The sequence below is a fragment of the Salvelinus alpinus genome, chromosome 26 (assembly GCF_045679555.1).
Source record: "Salvelinus alpinus chromosome 26, SLU_Salpinus.1, whole genome shotgun sequence".
Taxonomy (NCBI): domain Eukaryota; kingdom Metazoa; phylum Chordata; class Actinopteri; order Salmoniformes; family Salmonidae; genus Salvelinus; species Salvelinus alpinus.
Window position 1 is genome coordinate 22,263,634 of NC_092111.1, and position 20,909 is coordinate 22,284,542.

General features: G+C 43.4%; 1 protein-coding gene across 2 annotated transcripts in view; it reads right to left on the bottom strand.

Annotated features, from left to right (window-relative positions):
• Positions 1 to 19,584, bottom strand: part of LOC139554924 (neurexophilin-1) — a 41,420-nt gene extending 21,836 nt beyond the window's left edge. Inside the window, exon 1 of one of the 2 annotated variants that reach the window (XM_071368207.1) lies at positions 18,856 to 19,584. In XM_071368207.1, coding sequence (XP_071224308.1) covers positions 18,856 to 18,909 — 54 coding nt within the window. In that variant the 5' untranslated portion in view covers positions 18,910 to 19,584. The remainder of the gene's footprint in view (positions 1 to 18,855) is intronic. The other variant, XM_071368206.1, reaches the window with a different exon arrangement.
• Positions 19,585 to 20,909: the final 1,325 nt, after the last annotated feature.

Consider the following 20,909-nt stretch of genomic DNA (forward strand, 5'->3'; position numbering starts at 1 on the left):
TCCAATATAAAGACACTTTCATGGACAATGACAGCTGATGGGATGCATGGCTTGTAATCAAAATGTGAGAAATACCCTTTGAAAAATTACAGCATATGAAATAGGTTCCTTTGGACTCAAAAGTTTTATTTGGCACCAGATGAAGTTTGCTTGGAGTAAAATTGGACCTCCCTCTCTCTCTTTCCCCTCTATTCCCTTTATGTTCTATTTCTCTTTTTCCTCTCTTTCTTTCTTTCTTTCTTTCTTTCTTTCTTTCTTTCTTTTTTTTCTCTCCCTCTTCCTCCATCTCCATCTCTCTGCTTATCCTGCTATTGTGACAGCAGCGTGCTGTCCATCCATACACTTTGAATTATACTTAACTCTACCCAGCTAATGAATATACTGTAGTGCACCCACATTGGATTGTTGAAGCCTTAGTTCTGCTTGTGTCACATTTCCTCCTGTAACCAGACTCTATTAACTGTGGTTCTTCCCCCTTTTAGTCCATCCATTGAGAGTTTTTACTAAGGACTGAGAAGAGCAAGCTATTTAAACTGAGGATTATGGAACCAATTTCAGCACTCCCCCTCCCCCAGTAAACCAGTCACTCATGTCTTCTATTACCAGAGAACGGGAGCCTTTTCTCTCTCGCATTGGTCTAACGCTTCTCTACACAGACAAAAACAAATATTAACAAGGATCGAGTTGTGGAAAGCAGTCATGCAGACTTGTTAATGGCGTTAGGACATCAGAAGACTTTGGGGGTGATTTGACGAATGACTATCATATGTACTACTCTAAAGGGAAAGATCATGAGTTCGTCTTAGCCTGCTTCATGTATAACACAATGAATATGTAACAGCATTCATTAAACACATTAGATTAGGACTAAAGACATTAGAGAACATTACTGTAAGCCATAAGAACGGCACCAAAGAATATCAGAAACGTTCCATAATAATCAGATGTGATAGTTTATGTCTGATATATGCAGATATGTTTTGAGTTAACCGTAGCAAGAGCAGTGGGGGGGTCAAGTAGAAGGGATGGCATGTTGAGAGAGACGGACGCTTTCACTGGAGGTCAAGTGGAAGGGATGGCATGTTGAGAGAGACGGACGCTTTCACTGGAGGTCAAGTGGAAGGGATGGCATGTTGAGAGAGACGGACGCTTTCACTGGAGGTCAAGTGGAAGGGATGGCATGTTGAGAGAGACGGACGCTTTCACTGGAGGTCAAGTGGAAGGGATGGCATGTTGAGAGAGACGGACGCTTTCACTGGAGGTCAAGTGGAAGGGATGGCATGTTGAGAGAGACGGACGCTTTCACTGGAGGTCAAGTGGAAGGGATGGCATGTTGAGAGAGACGGACGCTTTCACTGGAGGTCAAGTGGAAGGGATGGCATGTTGAGAGAGACGGACGCTTTCACTGGAGGTCAAGTGGAAGGGATGGCATGTTGAGAGAGACAGACGCTTTCACTGGAGGTCAAGTGGAAGGGATGGCATGTTGAGAGAGACGGACGCTTTCACTGGAGGTCAAGTGGAAGGGATGGCATGTTGAGAGAGACAGACGCTTTCACTGGAGGTCAAGTGGAAGGGATGGCATGTTGAGAGAGACGGACGCTTTCACTGGAGGTCAAGTGGAAGGGATGGCATGTTGAGAGAGACGGACGCTTTCACTGGAGGTCAAGTGGAAGGGATGGCATGTTGAGAGAGACAGACGCTTTCACTGGAGGTCAAGTGGAAGGGATGGCATGTTGAGAGAGACGGACGCTTTCACTGGAGGTCAAGTGGAAGGGATGGCATGTTGAGAGAGACAGACGCTTTCACTGGAGGTCAAGTGGAAGGGATGGCATGTTGAGAGAGACGGACGCTTTCACTGGAGGTCAAGTGGAAGGGATGGCATGTTGAGAGAGACGGACGCTTTCCCTGGAGGTCAAGTGGGAGGGATGGCATGTTGAGAGAGACAGACGCTTTCCCTGGAGGTCAAGTGGAAGGGATGGCATGTTGAGAGAGACGGACGCTTTCACTGGGGGTCAAGTGGAAGGGATGGCATGTTGAGAGAGACGGACGCTTTCACTGGAGGTCAAGTGGAAGGGATGGCATGTTGAGAGAGACGGACGTGTTCACTGGAGGTCAAGTGGAAGGGATGGCGTGTTGAGAGACAGATGCTTTCACTGGGGGTCAAGTGGAAGGGATGGCATGTTGAGAGAGACAGGCGCTTTCACTGGAGGTCAAGTGGAAGGGATGGCATGTTGAGAGAGACAGATGCTTTCACTGGAGGTCAAGTGGAAGGGATGGCGTGTTGAGAGACAGATGCTTTCACTGGAGGTCAAGTGGAAGGGATGGCATGTTGAGAGAGACGGACGCTTTCACTGGGGGTCAAGTGGAAAGGATGGCATGTTGAGAGAGACAGATGCTTTCCCTGGAGGTCAAATGGAAGGGATGGCATGTTGAGAGAGACGGATGCTTTCCCTGGAGGTCAAGTGGAAGGGATGGCATGTTGAGAGAGACAGACGCGTTCCCTGGAGGTCAAGTGGAAGGGATGGCATGTTGAGAGAGACGGACGCTTTCACTGGAGGTCAAGTGGAAGGGATGGCATGTTGAGAGAGACGGACGCTTTCACTGGAGGTCAAGTAGAAGGGATGGCATGTTGAGAGAGATGGACGCTTTCCCTGGATTTCTTTTGCTGTTACATTTCAGCCCTGTCACACATACGCAAGTATATGCACACACACACACATGTACGCACACACGAACACACACTCATCACACAATGAAATGAGCTCAATATCTGCCCATCAATGTCTGGCCATTCACCATCGAACGGGCCGACACAGAGACACATGCACATGTACAAACAACCACACGGTTCTCTCTCCCATTTGCCCCCTCCTGTTTAATCTTAAAACAGAGATTAACAGATGCATTTATTCTGCCTATTAGAAATACGAAGCAGCAAACACATTAAATAAATTCTGGAGCAGTTTGGGAATAGCTTTATTAATTCTGGAACAGTTTGGGAATAGCTTTATTAATTCTGGAACAGTTTGGGAATAGCTTTATTAATTCTGGAACAGTTTGGGAATAGCTTTATTAATTCTGGAACAGTTTGGGAATAGCTTTATTAATTCTGGAACAGTTTGGGAATAGCTTTATTAATTCTGGAACAGTTTGGGAATAGCTTTATTAATTCTGGAACAGTTTGGGAATAGCTTTATTAATTCTGGAACAGTTTGGGAATAGCTTTATTAATTCTGGAACAGTTTGGGAATAGCTTTATTAATTCTGGAACAGTTTGGGAATAGCTTTATTAATTCTGGAACAGTTTGGGAATAGCTTTATAGCCTGAGCCATTAACTTGACATTTTCAGCCAAAGAGTTCTTAGCATTTTTATCTGAGTCTAAGGGTGAGATAGAAAGTGGTTTATAGGGGGAATGTGGAGAAAGTATGTATTTTCCTTTGGCAGAAACTCACCATTCTGTATATTTTGAGAGTAGTTTTAGAGGCAAAAAGTGGCCCAATTTCTGGGACGCTGTTTTCCAATATGCTCAGCATGCCAGAGAGGAAAATGGTTTCTGCTTGACAGGCAGGTTTCTGCTTGCCTGTCCATCACTCCACATAACACTCAAAGCTGCACCATACCATATCCTCACACACACTTTTACACACACACTGATATGAGAGGGAGATCTTGAGTACCTGTCAGTGGCCCTGTGAAGCAATCGTTTTTAGGGCTGCTAGTGTGTGTGTGTTCCTGTGAAGCATTAGCTGTTAGGGACGCTAATGTTTTATGTAATGGCATGTCTGACAGATCCTCTGAGCTCCGGCTGAGCTGAGGAGAACACACACATATAGAGCCTATCCATCACAGCGACAGGATGAATCAGAGGTCAGAGACCTCACTGCCAGTTAGAGGGACTCCCATCAGAGGTCACTGATTTGAGAAATGCTCCGGCATATACAGAGAGAGTGGAGGGGGGGAGGAAGGTGGGAGAGAGAGAGAGAGAGAGAGAGAGAGAGAGAGAGAGAGAGAGAGAGAGAGAGAGAGAGAGAGAGAGAGAGAGAGAGAGAGAGAGGGGATTCATTCAGCATGACTTAACCCTCTCAAAGTATAACAGTATTTCATTTCAGATGCACGTAGGGAAACAAATATCCTGTATGTTTCCTTCCAATATCTTGCAGGTTTGTTTGGCAGGTTTTGTCAGATGATGTCAGAGGATGTGACATCATGAATATAGAGCTGATAGTGGTATTGAGTTTTTTTTTCTCTCCAAACGTATTAAATGATTTTGCAAGTTTTCTCTGCGTGATTGGACAATACAATATGACTGGAATTATTTTCCACTGCTCATAAAGAACACTTTTGTGGTCAATGTGAAAAGCTACACACACAAAGACCAGCAGCAAACAATAACCTAGACACTGCATCTAACTCTGAGAGAAGAAACTTTCATTACAGGTCCTGGGTCAGTGTGATAACAGAGGTTATGAATGTGATTCTCGGTGTCTCAGAGCCTCTCTGTTTATAGAATAGAGAGATGGAGAGAGATAGTGAGAAAGAGATGGAGGTAAGGGAGAGAGAGAGAGAGAGAGAGAGAGAGAGAGAGAGAGAGAGAGAGAGAGAGAGAGAGAGAGAGAGATTATTATTTATTTGACTTTTGTATATTACCTACCTCACTTGCTTTGGCAATGTTAACACATGTTTCCCATGCCAATAAAGCCCCTTGAATTGAATTGAATTGAATTGAGAGAGAGAGAGAGTAACAGACAGACAGACAGACAGACAGACAGACAGACAGACAGACAGACAGACAGACAGACAGACAGACAGACAGACAGACAGACAGACAGACAGACAGACAGACAGACAGACAGACAGACAGACAGACAGACAGACAGACAGACAGACAGACAGACAGACAGACAGACAGACAGACAGACAGACAGACAGACAGACAGACAGACAGACAGACAGACAGACAGACAGACAGACGAGAGAGAGAGATGGAGAAAAAGATTGAGGGAGAGACAAACAGACAGACACAGAGACAGACACAGAGAGAGAGAGAGAGAGAGAGAGAGAGAGAGAGAGAGAGAGAGAGAGGGGGAGAGAGAGAGAAAGGGTAAATGAGAAAGAGGGATAAGAAAAGGAACAGAAGACATCTCCTCCATCTCTATTCCATAATAGAGAGGTGGTCTGATGACACACTAAAATATCAGTTTTATCTCAGGTACAGATGAGTGACAGGTGTCAGAACACCTCACAGATATTCTCTTTTTCCCCTCCTCTCCTCGATGGCTGGATGCCGATAGGGGACGAAGATATAATTGTAATTCTGAAAATCAATAGTACTGAAATCTCCTGGACTGAAAAGGCTCAGTGAAGTAATGTAGTGCTGTCAGTCTCTGTGTGCTGGAGTGATAAGGTCCCTGATTTGTATCATTTCCTAGGGTCAATCAATATGCGTGTGGCTCGTTTTCTCTTTCATGGTCCTGCAGCTTGAGTGCTCACTCTTCAATTCTCCAATTAAAGAAGAAAATAATTACATAAAAAGTATGTCCCTGGTATTACTATCAGTAGCGGCCTGTGGGTAAAATCACTGTTGAAGGCAAGCCAGGAAAAAAGCCATATTGCAACCTATGTTGTGATAATTGCATTGTTTGCTCTATAACCCGTTCGTTCATACACCACCGTGATATACAATAAGGCAGAGACAACAAAAAGACAATAGTCACACGGTGGCAGAATAAACTCAACTACACATACCTTTGTTTCATCACAAAACCGGAGAGCAACCTCTGTCCGGTGAAGTCCACAAAGCAAATATTGCATGTAACAAACAGTTAAATGACCTAAAACATGGTCAAGCAAGTTAATGTTTGCGACAGTTTACGAAACAAATACTGATTTACAAGCACGGAGTTACCGTAAGACTGCACAAAGACAACATGAGCACTGTTTCTGCTATTCCAGCACCATTTCAACTAAAACATTTAAACATCATCAAATCAACAAGGCTATACGCTTAGTTTAATACACAAAAAAACGAACTTAAAGATACTAAAACAATTTAGTCCAATCAACGTTACTAAATATCATGTGGCTGTCCATGATACTGATTTCTGTCTGAGTGTGTGTGTGTGTGCGCAAGTAGAAAAAACATGTTGTTGATACCCTACTTGTAGACTAGATCCTACACCAATGCTATCCTCTTCTTATTCATGTTGGCAAAACATTCCATGACTGTCATACAGTGTTACACGCTTTTAGTTTTTGATGTCCTAGACTAGGCTACCTGGCTAAAATGCTTTCTAGCCTAATTTCCTCACATGGGCAATAAAGACCCAGCTAAGTTAGCTAGCTAGTTAACTTGAGTATACTATATCAAGGGCTACCCTAAATACTGAATTTCAATCGTCTCAGGCCAGTGGTACAATATATTAATTTATGGTTAGATCAGAATCACCGTTATAATCATTGGCCTGTATGGAGAATTGAGTCAAAAAGTCTAAATCCCTATCTCAGCGGTTCACAAACTAGGGGTCGCGACCTGATATGAAAATGGGGTCACGGGAGAAATTCCAAAATCCACCCAAAATGTAAAAATATATTATCTTTGTGTCTCAAAATCATTGTAATGTAGTTAACCTTAAAAATGGAAATTATTGAAATCTAAAAGATAAAATTCAACCAGAGTGTGTTTAGATCATGGGAAAAGGCAGCACTTAACCTTTGCACTTGAATCAGATTGATTCAAGTGCAACAGTCAAATGAGGCCTTTCGAGCTGTCATGTGACCGAATTCTGCAGACAACACCAGTCTCAACGTCAACAGTGAAGAGGCGACTCCGGGATGCTGGCCTTCTAGGCAGAGTTGCAAAGAAAAAGCAGTATCTCTGTCCAGTGTCTGTGTTCTTTTGCCCATCTTAATCTTTTATTGGCCAGTCTGAGATATGGCTTTTTCTTTGCAACTCTGCACTCCTCTTTATATTCTGGTTAAAGACAGTTTGCGCTGTTCTGTGAAGGGAGTAGTACACAGCATTGTACCAGATCTTCAGTTTCTTGGCAATTTCTCACATGGAATAGCCTTCATTTCTCAGAACAAGAACAGACTGACGGGTTTCAGAAGAAAGTTGTTTGTTTCTGCCCATTTTGAGCCTGTAATCAAACGCACAAATACTGTTGCTCCAGATACTCAACTAGTCTAAAGAAGGCCAGTTTTATTGCTTCTTTTATCAGAACAACAGTTTTCAGCTGTGCTAACAAAATTGCAAAAGGGTTTTCTAATGATCAATTAACCTTTTAAAATGATACACTTGGATTAGCTAACACAACGTGCCATTGGAACACAGGAGTGATGGTTGCTGATAATCGGCCTCTGTACACCTATATAGATATTCCATAAAAAATCTGCAGTTTCCAGCTACAATAGTCATTTACAACATGAACAATGTCTACACTGTATTTCTGATCAATTTGATATTATTTTAATGGGGGAAAAATGTGAAACAAGGACATTTCGAAGTAACCCCTTTCGAACGGTAGTGTACATATGAGATGAGTAATGCAAGATATGTAACATTATTAAAGTGGCATTATTAAAGTGACTAGTGATCCATTTATTAAAGTGGCCCCATTAATTAAAGTGGATGCAGCCATTAGCCGTGGTATATTGGCCCTATACCATAAACCCCAGACGTGCCTTATTGCTTTTATAAACTGGGTACAAATATAATTAGATCAGTAAAAAGTTTTTTTTTTTTCATACAGCTTTCAGGACTCTAACTACCCAGTTTATAATGATTGGTAAGTCATTTTAAGATAAGCAGTACATACGTGTATGGAGTAAATGTAATTAAATGATCATTATTAAAAATAAAATAAAAACTTTTCATAGAGTCCCAACTAATCAATTTGTCCCAACTCAAACTCATTGAATCACCTCTTGACCCAAGAGCATTCTTGGAACAGCTGATAATTGATAAGCTAATCAATAACAGCACTGAGTTATTATACAAGGTTAGCAGACACTTTCTGACTGGGGTACATGTCTTACCAGCAGATAAAAACCCAACCAAATCTTAAAGGAATATGTTGCTTGTTGCCTGGAGTGACAGCGAAAACACAAACAGTCAGAATGTTGAAACCAACACAAGCTGACACACACATATGGTTGTCAACAACAACAAAATGGATGCTCACAAACAGTACAATAATTGAAGCAATAAGACAATCAAATAACATGCTGTCCTCCTCTCTCCTTGTCACGCCCTGATCTGTTTCACCTGTCCTTGTGCTTGTCTCCACCCCCTCCAGGTGTTGCCCTTCTTCCCCACTTATCCTCTGGGTATTTATACCTGTGTTTTCTGTCTGTCTGTGCCAGTTCGTCTTGTTTGTCAAGCTTACCAGCGTTTGTCCTGCCTGCGCCTGTCTTTTCCCAGCCTCTCTTTTTCTTGTCCTCCTGATTTTTGACCCTTGCCTGTGCTGACCCTGTACCCACCCGCCTGACCACTCTGCCTGTCCCTGAGCCTGCCTGCTGTCCTGAACCTTTGCTCCTACTCTGGATTATCGACCCCTGCCTGCCTTGACCAGTCGTTTGCCTGCCCCTGTTGTTACAATAAACAGTGTTACTTAACACAGTCTGCACTTGTCACGATCGTCGTGAGGGTGGAGAGCGTACATTTCTCTTTATTATGAAAGTCACCAACAAAAACAAGAAACAACCAAAAACGAACGTGAAGCTGACTAGGGCTATACAGGCCACTAACACAGACAACTACCCACAACTAAGGTGGAAAAACAGGCTGCCTAAGTATGATTCCCAATCAGAGACAACGATAGACAGCTGTCCCTGATTGAGAACCATACCCGGCCAAAACATAGAAACAGAAAACATAGAAATAAAGAAACTAGAATGCCCACCCTAGTCACACCCTGGCCTAACCAAAATAGAGAATAAAAGCCTCTCTATGGCCAGGGCGTGACAGTACCCCCCCGAAAGGTGTGGACTCCGGCCACAAAACCTGACTCTATAGGGGAGGGTCTGGGTGGGCATCTACTTCGGTGGCAGCTCCGGTGCGGGACACAGACCCCGCTCCACCTCTGGCTCCCCCCACTTTGGTGGCGCCTCTGGACTGGGGACCCTCGCTGCAGGCCCCGGACTGGGGACCCTCGCTGGCGGCTCCGGACTGGGGACCGTCGCTGGAGGCTCCGGACTGGGAACCATCGCTGGAAGCTCCGGACTGGAGGCCGTCGCTGGAGGCTCCGGACTGGAGGCCGTCGCTGGAGGCTCCGGACTGGAGGCCGTCGTTGGAGGCTCCGGACTGCAGGCCGTCGCTGGAGGCTCCGGACTGGAGACCGTCGCTGGATGCTTCGTGCCATGAATCGTCACTGGAGGCTTCGTGCCATGGATAATCATTGGAGGCTTCGTGCCATGGATCATCATTGGAGGCTTTGTCCCATGGATCATCACAGGAGGCTTCGTGCCATGGATCATCACTGGAGGCTTCGTGCCGTGGATCATCACTGGAGGCTTCATGCCATGGATCATCACTGGAGGCTTCGTGCCATGGATCATGACTGGAGGCTTCGTGCCGTGGATCATCACTGGAGGCTTCGTGCCATGGATCATGACTGGAGGGCGGAGACTTATGGACAGCCAGGTGCGTGGAGCTGCCACAGAGCTTACCAGGCTGGGGAGACATACAGGAGGCCTGGTTCTTGGAGCAGGCACCGTATACACTGGGCCGTGGATGCGCACTGGAGGTCTCGAGCGTAGAGCCTGCACAACCTGTACTGGCTGGATGGTTACCATCGCCCGGCAAAGGCGGGGCGCTGGCACAGGACGCACTGGGCTGTGCAGACGCACCGGAGACACAGTGCGCAGAGACGGCGCAGGATATCCTGGGCCGTAGAGACGCACTGGCAGCCAGATGCGCTGAGCCGGCACCATCCGTCCTGGCTGGATGCCCACTCTAGCCCGGCCGATGCGGGGAGCTGGAATGTAGCGCACCGGGCTGTAAACGTGCACTGGAGACACCGTGCGCTCCACCGCATAACACGGTGCCTGACCAGTACCACGCTCCCTACGGTAAGCACGAGGAGTTGGCTCATGTCTCCAACCTGACTCAGCCAATCTCCTCGTGTGGCCCCCCAAAAATTTTGGCGGGTGTGGCCTCCCGGTCTTTCGTGCCAGCCTTGACCCTGTGTAATCCTGGGCCCTTTTTCTCGCTGCCTCCGCTTTCCTCGCTGCTTCCACCTGCTCCCAGGGCAGGCGATCCTTTCCCACCAGGATCTCCTCCCATGTCCAGGATCCTTTCCCATTCAGGATGTCCTCCCATGTCCATTCCTCCTTACCATGCTGCTTGGTCCGTTTGTGGTGGGTAGTTCTGTCACGATCGTCGTGAGGGTGGAAATGACCGGACCAAGGTGCAGCGTGGTGAGCGTACATTTCTCTTTATTATGAAAGTCACCAACAAAAACAAGAAACAACCAAAAACGAACGTGAAGCTGACTAGGGCTATACAGGCAACTAACACAGACAACTACCCACAACTAAGGTGGAAAAACAGGCTGCCTAAGTATGATTCCCAATCAGAGACAACGATAGACAGCTGTCCCTGATTGAGAACCATACCCGGCCAAAACATAGAAACAGAAAACATAGAAATAAAGAAGCTAGAATGCCCACCCTAGTCACACCCTGGCCTAACCAAAATAGAGAATAAAAGCCTCTCTATGGCCAGGGCGTGACAGCACTTGAGTCTTACCTTGATACCTGATACTCCTCCTCTCGTCAATATTCTCATCCTTTCCTTATGCTTTTCATTTGCTCTACCTTAAACCTGCAATTTAATCCTCAATACATTTTCACTTCACCTCTTTCAGGACAAATTTGGTCAAATCATCTTCAACATGCAGTAGTTCTATTCAAGGTGTCATGTAGAAACAGCTAGCATTGAAAATACCCCACCAGATCTAATGGTACATTCAGTCCCTATGAGGGAATTATGACACATTTTGAGTTAATTCCACGATTCTACCTATTCCCGATTCTGATGTGAAAATTGTCCCCATAATATATTCACAAATGTCAGAGAAAGAGGGAGAGACAGAGAAAGAGAGTGAGAAAGTAATCTGAAGGAGAGGAGGCAACTGAAAAACTTTAACCAAAGGTGCTGTGCTGTTCTGCCGACAGACAGACAGACAGTTGCTAGGACGTGTGTTCATCCCTCATGGATTTGTTCTTACAGCTCTTCTAAACGTAGCCTGATTAAACCAGCCTGAACACTGCTCTCACCATGGACACATTCAGTGTGGTTTAACCAGGCTATGGAAACGTGCCCCTGGAGCTTGAATGGAGCTAGTGCTCCTGCATGGCCAATGACTGTTACTTAAGGGGATGGAAAGATAACGGACGTCTCTGGTAATTCCCATCAACGGGCGCCGGGATACGGCCCTGTGGACAGATCCATCACCATGTCGTGTTGGATGGACGGAAACGTGCACCCCTCCTCCCCTTCCTCTTCTCTCCTCTCCCTTCCACTCCTTCTAGACCCAGCCGAGCAGGATTGCTTCCCCCATCTTCCCTCCTCTCCCTTCCACTCCTTCTAGACCCAGCCGAGCAGGATTGCTTCCCCCCTCTTCCCCTCCCTCCTCTTCCCTTCCCCCCTCCTCCCCTTCTCCCCCTATCTGATCCCTGCCACATAGACCCAGCCAAGCGAGAGTGTCTGATCGCTGCTCTGTTAAAGTGGTCAATCAAGCCCATCAGCAGACTCGTGCAATCCATCACCACAGCCGTTAGGTACAAATCCCATCACTAGTCAACACCCATTCACTACAGCTATTCACTAAGGCAGGACCAAATCCCAGTCTACTGAATACCTTTTTTTCCTGCCATGCATATGCTGGTGCTGGCATGTTAAAACAACCAACCATGCCATAAAGACAAAGGCTATTTCCAGTAAACCCATCTTGAAAATTCAATACAGGCAATGATAGCACTGTCGATCAAGATTTTTGAATGCCTCTCCCAACAACACAAATGTCCCTGTCAGCTTTCAAAATAGACGAAACTCTTTAGAGCACTAAAGCAACTTCAAACTCATCCTCAGAGTAACTCTGGCCATGTAAAGCAATTTGCCAGTGGGTCATCTCAGTAATTTCCTGCCTTTAGAAACAGTTTCCCAAGCAGCTCTACAGCTTTACAAAGCAGTCCTGGGTTCAAAAACGATTAAACATCTTTCAAACACTTTGACCGTTTGCTCTAGCCTGCCTGGAGTGCCAGATGGAAGGGGGTGTGCCGTTTTGGAATGATTATATTGGTCCATTTAGCATGGCAAGCTCAATCAAGCACAGAGAAGGTATTTTAAATGATTTCAAATCGTATTTGAACCCAGGTAGGTCTGCTACAAAGCTTGTCCTCCTATGAAAGGGCTGCAGATAGACTTCCCACAGTTCCCAGAGAGAGGATAGCAGAGTAGTGGAGCTATAAGTGGAGCAGACAGAGAAGAGTCCCCCAAAGGATCAAACCTCAGGTCAGGCCAGGCCTTAGTTACATTTCACAGATACAGTCAGTGCCCTTCAGTGGTCAGCTCCAACTATGACCCCTGACCTCTGAAAGCGATTGAAAAACTGGAACAGTGCATGGTGGGGAAAGATGGAGGATGGGGATGATTAATCACATAAAACACATGCGGACACGTACACGGATGCACGCAGACACATACACACACGGACAAATGCAGGCACACACACACACAGTGTCAGATCCCCAATGCCTGCAGTCAGGGGTCAGGGTTGTTTGTGTTCTTTTGATGGTAGGGAAGGTTCGGGGTCTAGTCATCAATTAAATACTTTCCAATTAAAACACCATAAAAGATTGCAAACTGTGGCGTGAATAATTGTCAGCTTCCCAGCTTCTCCCTGTTGAATTTGAATAAACAAAACTGTAATGATCCATGCTGTCAGAAATGTACCAATGTCCACCAAGGACCACTATGAACCATTATCATTGACTTTCTGCCCCAAACCAAGGTCAAGTACACACACACACACAAACACACACACACATATTACTGTCTTCCATGCAGGGTTTTATTGGTCCAGGGAGACAGACTGAGTGTTGATAAAGGAGAAAGAAGCATTGCCCCCAGGACACATCATAAGTGGGCCACCAGGCGTGTCATCATAAGTGGACCACCAGGTGTGTCATCATAAGTGGACCACAAAAGCAGTTCAATAGAGGAGCACATCAGGGTCAGGTCACCTTGAATTGTCAGGAAGCCTAGTGGTTAAGAGCATTGGGCCATTAACCGAAAGGTCACTAGTTCGAATCCCTGAGCCGACTAGGTGAGAAATCTGCCAATGAGCCCTTGAGCAATGCACTTAACTCTAATTGCTCCTGTAAGTTGCTCTGGATAAGAGCACCTGCTAAATGACATAAAATAACGTGTCAATGACAGAGGTGCACCACAGGGTCTTCTGAGACAACACACACAGGTGCGGTGGGGGGCTTAATTCCTGAGACACTTCCAGTCTCTGATTGAATGGTCAAAGGTCAACAGTACAGATCTGAAGCATGTTTAGAGAGCCTGCTCCTCCGGGCCTCAACAGGTTCAATCAATATAGATAGATACCAAGTTAATTAAACTAAAAATGTTTTTTTTCACATTTAAACCTACATTTCAACCCAAGATCAACGGAATTCTATTCCATTTTAAGTAGAATTCACATTTCATTAAACCTAAATAAACAAATCTACCAAAATTAGATGTTGTATAAAGTGAACTATGTAAATAACCATAAAAGACCTGCTATAAAATACCTCAAAAATGACAATACACCATAATGCTGACACAATTATATGAATTAATCATAGATATATATATCGAAATATGAATCACTTCTAGAAAATATTCACAGCAATAACAGATTACACTTAAAGTGTTATTTCAATCAAAGATAATGTGATTGCAGTAGATGGTAAACAGGCATGGAGACAGTTCACATTATTGTAATGCTGGTTGAGAGTTACCGGAGTTCCTCAGTTAAAGTTGACTGTTAATTCACATGAAACAGAGCTGCCTAGGGACCACTTGGCTGTGCTGTGAAGGGGCTGGGGGTTTAATAGAGGATTATAGTGCTGTGTGCTAAGAGACTGAACTCCCGGACATGCCCCTTTACGGCTCTGCTCTCGGCCTACAGTATGTGGACTACTGTATGTGGATTTATGGACAACGGTAGTGCTACAGTTTAGGGAATAGGGTACCATTTGGGATGCAACCAATTCAACAAAATCGACAACCTCATAATCTTCCATACACAGTGTGCTCGGTATAGGATCTCAGCGTAGCATCCTCTCTCTCCTCTCCCACTGCTCAGAATGCTTGACATGGCATGATGGTATATACAGATGTAGGATCTTAATTTGAGCAAAGTTTGCTACAGCAGGAAAATAATCTTGCTGCAAAAGGAAACGTGAATTACTATGTGGATTATAATGAATGGACATTATATAGGGGTTGATACTTTTTTTATGAGAGGAAATCAAGTCTGAAATTTCAAAGCGGAAATTACAAACTTCAGATGCCTTTTAAAACCTCAAATACACTTCAAATTTTACATTTCTTGCATTGCAGGAAAGTTGTTTTGCAACAGGGTGATCAAATTAAGGTCCTACATCTGTATTTGTCCCAATAAATGGAAAAGGAAATGGCTGACAAAAAATAGAATGCCATTTGTGTTCAATGAAAGGACAGCATCACAATTGGACTGATTTCTGTTCTACACTGATGTAATGTACTATTGTCTAACGAGGCTGAAATGTAAACAGTATTTCCCAATACACTGATCTTTGTGGGGCATTCCCAAAGAGTTTGGTCTGCTTGGTGTTTTCATTTTTGCCATGGCAAAAATATTGCGGTACTGGTAAGCCCCACTAACAATGGTGAGAGGCTGTCCAAATGTAGTGCACTATACAGCGAATAGAGTGCCATTTAGGATGCAGGCTGTCTGTATCTCTCCCACTGCGCCAACAGCTTGGCATGACAGGCCCTGTCTCCAGCCTGTTAAAAAATGATGGTGTTGTAGTAATTTGCCTGGCCTAAGGTAGTGCACTATTTAGGGAATAAGGTGCAATTCAGGACACACTTTGTCTGTCTGTCTGTCCCTCGGGAACAGAGCCTCCTCATTGACCCCTTAGAGGAAGTGAGACTTGGCTGGGAAACATGCGCACACACACACACACACACACACACACACACACACACACACACACACACACACACACACACACAGATACACACACACACACACACACACACACACACACACACACACACACACACACACACACACACACACACACACACACACACACACACACACACACACACACACACACACACACACAGATACACAGACACACAAAAACATCTGCCAGTCACAGACAGCTATGTGTTGCAGCAATAGGAGCCACCCTGCTACCAGTCATGGGGCCAGAGAACATGATGTTCACACTTGCTGTCAGTCAACAGAGTATCAGAAGCAGTCACTCTGCTGGGAGCAAAACCGCCTTAAAAGTATGTCAGATCTGTATTGGAACTGGCTTGATCAGAAGTAAGATGCACAAAAATACATAGCAAACACACCTACACATGAACCCAATAGGGCACCCACAGCAGAGACACACAAACACGGAAACACACATCACACACAACTCCCAACTAAGCAGACAAAATAACACAATCCTTTTAAATCCTATGGATTAGAACAATTAAAATAATAAGGACAATTTTAATTAAATTCTGTATCCATAGTGACCGTATTCATTTGTGAATGCCGCCCTCCCGGAGAGGCGCGCGCTGTATTATACCACTGAACACCTGCATAAACTGTTCTTCAGAGCGAGCGCAGTGTTATCCAGGTCAAGGCGCGCGCCGCTCAGACAAGAGGCTTAGAGAGGAGACAAGAGCTTTTAACACGAAATAAAACCGTCAAAGTTCAACGGTAATCCCTTTAGGTATGGATAAACCCGACTGTCTGGAAAATAATAATCTAGGTTTAGTGGAGCGCAGACAAGGAGAGAGCAGATATCCAGGTGTAGAATTTAACTCACAGTAACCAATTCGCAACTATAAGACAATACAATCAAAAGAGTATAATCTCTTTACGGTCGACTGAAATAGGTCTACCTTTTTACGAAGCCAAAAGACAAATTGAATTGCTAAATGTAGGATATAAATTACAGAGTCTCAAAACCTACAGCCAATATCATCATGTAAAAAAACGAATCAATTTTAATATAGATACAAATTCTATCCTACAATATTCCGTTGTATTGAATTGATTAAAATCAAAGCATTTCCACAAATGTAAAAGCAAGTAGGCCTATACCTGAATCAACAAACATTTTTAGGGCGGGGAATCGGTTGAAGACCGTCAAATTTGTCATTTCGTACTATTAGGCCTATGTGAATTCAGGTTTCATCTTCAAGCCTACATCTTTACTTGTTTGAATGAACACAACAAACTTTTAAAACATATTTTCCATCCCACTGCAATTATGTGTTCAATTAGTACGCATTCTACCCGGCTGTGTTAAGGTGCGTAAAACAGCCATCTTGAATATCAGAACCATGAACCCTGTTCTGAATGAGAAAATCGACTATGCTTCTTCTCTTGTTTGATTGAAATTCACAGGTGGAATTCTGTGCGAGAGGAGGTCAAATAGAAAGGGAAGAAAATTTCAAAAGAGCCCTTTATACTGGGAAATGTAATTTTTGCCTATAAAATCTGTGATTTAACGTTTATGGTAAACAGGTCATGCATTGTTCTATATGTTGCATCTGAGATGTTTGTGGTGTTCACATCCTACAATATAGTCTAGCGGTATCCTTAAAAAAGCCCATAATCAAATGTGACAATTTGTAACAATAACTTTTAGATTACAGTTAGATTAATTGAATTATGATTAATAAATGATGCTAGAAATGTGAATTGTATAGGTCCTGAGCACTCTCAAATTATTATAATGCTGTGGAATTAAATAGAACCTCACTCTTAATCATTTTATAGGATATATTATTGTAAAACACTTTATAGGCCTATCTATATGCCTACATCTTAAGCATAGCCTAATGTGTCATGGAAGTTTTCAGACTAATTTTGGATAATGTGGTAAGACAATACCCCACCGACAACTAACAATAATAACATGTTTTTCTGAATTTAAATTTAAATTGGCTACGCAATTACATTTTATTCAATCAGGCCGATAGAAAACAACAAGTAAATGAATTAGCTTGATTGGATTCATTTTAGTTTGATTAACGGTCGTTTTGCGTGAGGATTATGGAGATGAAATAATTCAAACCAAGTGTCAATAGGACAGTTATAAGAGAATCAGGTTGAATTGGTCTATTTCGTGAAATCTAAAATGTGTTGGAGAAAAACGTCCTGTTATTGTTATTATTGCATATTTACGCTGCAGGTAAGTTCAAAGGAAATACACTGAAGACCATCCATTTTGTGTATGTTTGCGAGTGTGTGTGTCTTGCGAACTGTATATTACAAACCTTTTACTTACATTCTCTTTTAACACCGGACAGTAAAGTCTGACACGGTGCTACCGTAGACCTGATATCAATACCCTCTTACTCTCATCTCGAAGGAATAAACACTTCTTTTGAGTTGTGTAGAGAGAGAGAGAGAGTGAGTGAAATGAGAGAATCGCCGCTCAGTCCCAGTAAGAATAAAAGGCTGATTCATGTAGGTGCATGATGTGGTAAACTATCTGAGTTAGTGATAGGGAACAGAAGGTTAGGCTACATACGTTGAAGACACTAGGCTACTCTCCTCAAGGTCTCTGCAGAATTCACACGACAGTTGAATGCGCGCGTGTGTGTGTTTTGTTTTAAATGACAATATAGCCAACTTGGAAAGTGACTTTGTTTGAAATATTAAGTGGCATTCTTTTATATATCAGATAAAGTGTGAGTCTTACTGTTACTTTTTAACAAAACGTTGGTGCTTGAGAAACCTGTGTTTTTCTTTTCACTCAATGGCCTAGCATAACTTAAATGTTATCACATTATGCACCCTTTGAGATCAGCAAGATTCAGCAGTTATACGGATCACGCACGAAAAACTCTCCTCCATGTTGTTTCTAATATGACTGCAATGAGTGGGATAATTCTTGTTGTCGCGGACTGAAAGGAAAAACGGTTACTGCCAAAATCAAAGGGAGCAACTGAGAATTTGAAAGGTTGACGTGTAGCCTTCAGACGCACCTGCCGCTGGTTGTGGTTTATGGCGCCACCATGAGACGGTTTGTTGGAACTGCACCACAATCTTTTCCGTTTTCAGCTCGGGAAATTGTGTTAATTTGACACTTTAAATGTGTTATTTCTTTGAGATATATGTGTTTTAAAAATTGGTCAGACAAAGATTAAATCATTATTAATTCAGTCTTATAACCACATACATTCATTTAGAAAATGTATTGCACTAATTAGTCCCATTAATTGGACACCATAACCCACAGTGATCAAATAGAAACGCATAATTGATATATAGTCTGTTTTAAAACCCACGCGCAGCCATGTCTCAGTCATGATAATGTGGAATTAAAAAGTTGTATTTCCTACCAACACCCTGATACAGGACGACGGAATGTTTTTATGCAATGCTTATGCACAGGACATGACCCTGAAGTGAAGAGTTGGCATCAACAGTTCTGTCAGTGAGGTGCATTTCATAAGAATGCGTTTTTACACATGTAATTGTAGTACAATATGTAATTGAAAAACTACAAAACACCGAGACAACAATGAAACGACAAAGTATTGACAAACACAAACAAAAGCACCACTCACCAAGTAAAACGCTGGTGTCAGGAGTAACACCGCACACCAACACGTCGCCTGCATTCTTCCTGGTCTCAAACTTCCACTAGTTTCCCTTCGCTGGCTCTTTGTCTGTGAAGACCATAAATCCACGCGGTAACCGCTATTACACAACGGTCAAGACCCTCAACAGCCTAGGCAAAAATGAAATTATACACCCCATGACCACAGAACAAGTTTAGCCTACACTTGGAGACAGATATTGGACGAGAGGGGGAAACAAATAACGATTACATAGGAATTAATCCTGAGAGCAGGGTTGAAGCAATCTCATAGTTAACTGAAAGATGAAAATTCGATTCAAAGCAATCATAAAGGATCAGTCCTTGATTTGATTGTCTTCCTGCCTGCCGTGCGCGTGAGGCTCGATGAGCAGTTCCTTACCGAAAAGGAGAACAGTTGAAAGTAGTCGGATAAATAACGGACGCTTTATAACCGAGCCTCTGGAAAACGCGCGCCTATTACACATCTGGGTTGAGAGAAACTCCGTCGCTCTGTCCACACAGAACACGAAAGAGAGAGAGAGGAGGAAGGGGGGGAGGAGAGGAGCGAGGGAAATATTAAAAAACGGGTCTAGATCGGTCCGAGACGAAGGAATCACAAAGTGCAGTCTTTAAACAGCCACTAAAGCTCGACAGAAAAGCTTTTCATTTACTGACGTGCGGTAGAGTGGTTGATAGAGATAAACGAGCCGACATTCACAGAGAGCCACAGTGTGTATACAGCATGACTCCAGGACAAACACACTCACTAGGCTATAGCACCAGGTCCCTTCCTCACTGTCTAATCCTAAGGACAGAGCACTGCAATATAAACCAGCACGGCTGGACAATGACATTGTTTTCTAATAGGCTATAGGCTATGTAAGGAATTGTATCTAACCTAATGCTAATGTTTAAAAAAATGGGCCTATATTTAGTAAGAGTCTAAAACATATAATTAAATTTAGTCTGAGAATGATTAGCCTACATTGACAGAAGTTCTAAATGTTCCCTTATTGAGGATGTTCAAGACCTGGTTAGGGTTAAGCAGAACACTTTGAACTCATTAAAGGTGAAAAAGAGGGCAAAATAAGTAGCATACTTGAGGGATTCTTAGAACATGGGGTCTTATTACAGTACCAGTCAAAAGTTTGGACACACCTACTCATTCAAGGGTTTTTCTTTATTTTTACTTTTTTCTTTATTGTAGAATAATAGTGAAGACATCAACATTATGAAATAACACATATGGAATCATGTATTAACCCAAAAAGTGTTAAACAAATCAACATATATTTTATATTCTTCAATGTAGCCACCCTTTGCCTTGATGCCAGCTTTGCACACTCTTGGCATTCTCTCAACCAGCTTCATGAGGTACTAGTCACCTGGAATGCAAGTCCATATTATGGCAAGAACAGCTCAAATAAGCAAAGAGAAATGACAGTCCATCATTACTTTAAGACATGAAGGTCAGTCAATACGGGAAAAAATTATGTTGAAAGTTTCTTCAAGTGTTGTTGCAAAAACCGTCAAGTGCTATGATGAAACTGGCTCCATGAGGACCTCCACAGGAAAGGAAGATCCAAAGTTACATCTGCTGCAGAGGATAAGTACATTAAAGTTACCAGCCTCAGAAATTGCAGGCCAAATAAATGCTTCACAGAGTTCAAGTAACAGACACATCTCAACATTAACTGTTCAAAGGAGACTGCATGAATCAGGCCTTCATGGCCAAATTGCTGCAAAGAAACCACTACTAAAGGACACCGATAAGAAGAGACTTGCTTGGGCAAAGAAACATGAGCAATGGACATTAGACCAGTGGAAATCTATCCTTTTATCTGATGAGTCCAAATTTGAGATTTTTGGTTCCAACCCTGCGTCTTTGTGAGACGTAGAGTAGGTGAACGAATGATCTCTGCGTGTGTGCTTCCCTACTATGAAGCATGAAGGAGGTGGTGTGATGGTGTGGAGGTGCTTTGCTGGTGACACTGTTGGTGATGTATTTAGAATTCAAGGCCTACTTAACCAGCATGGCTA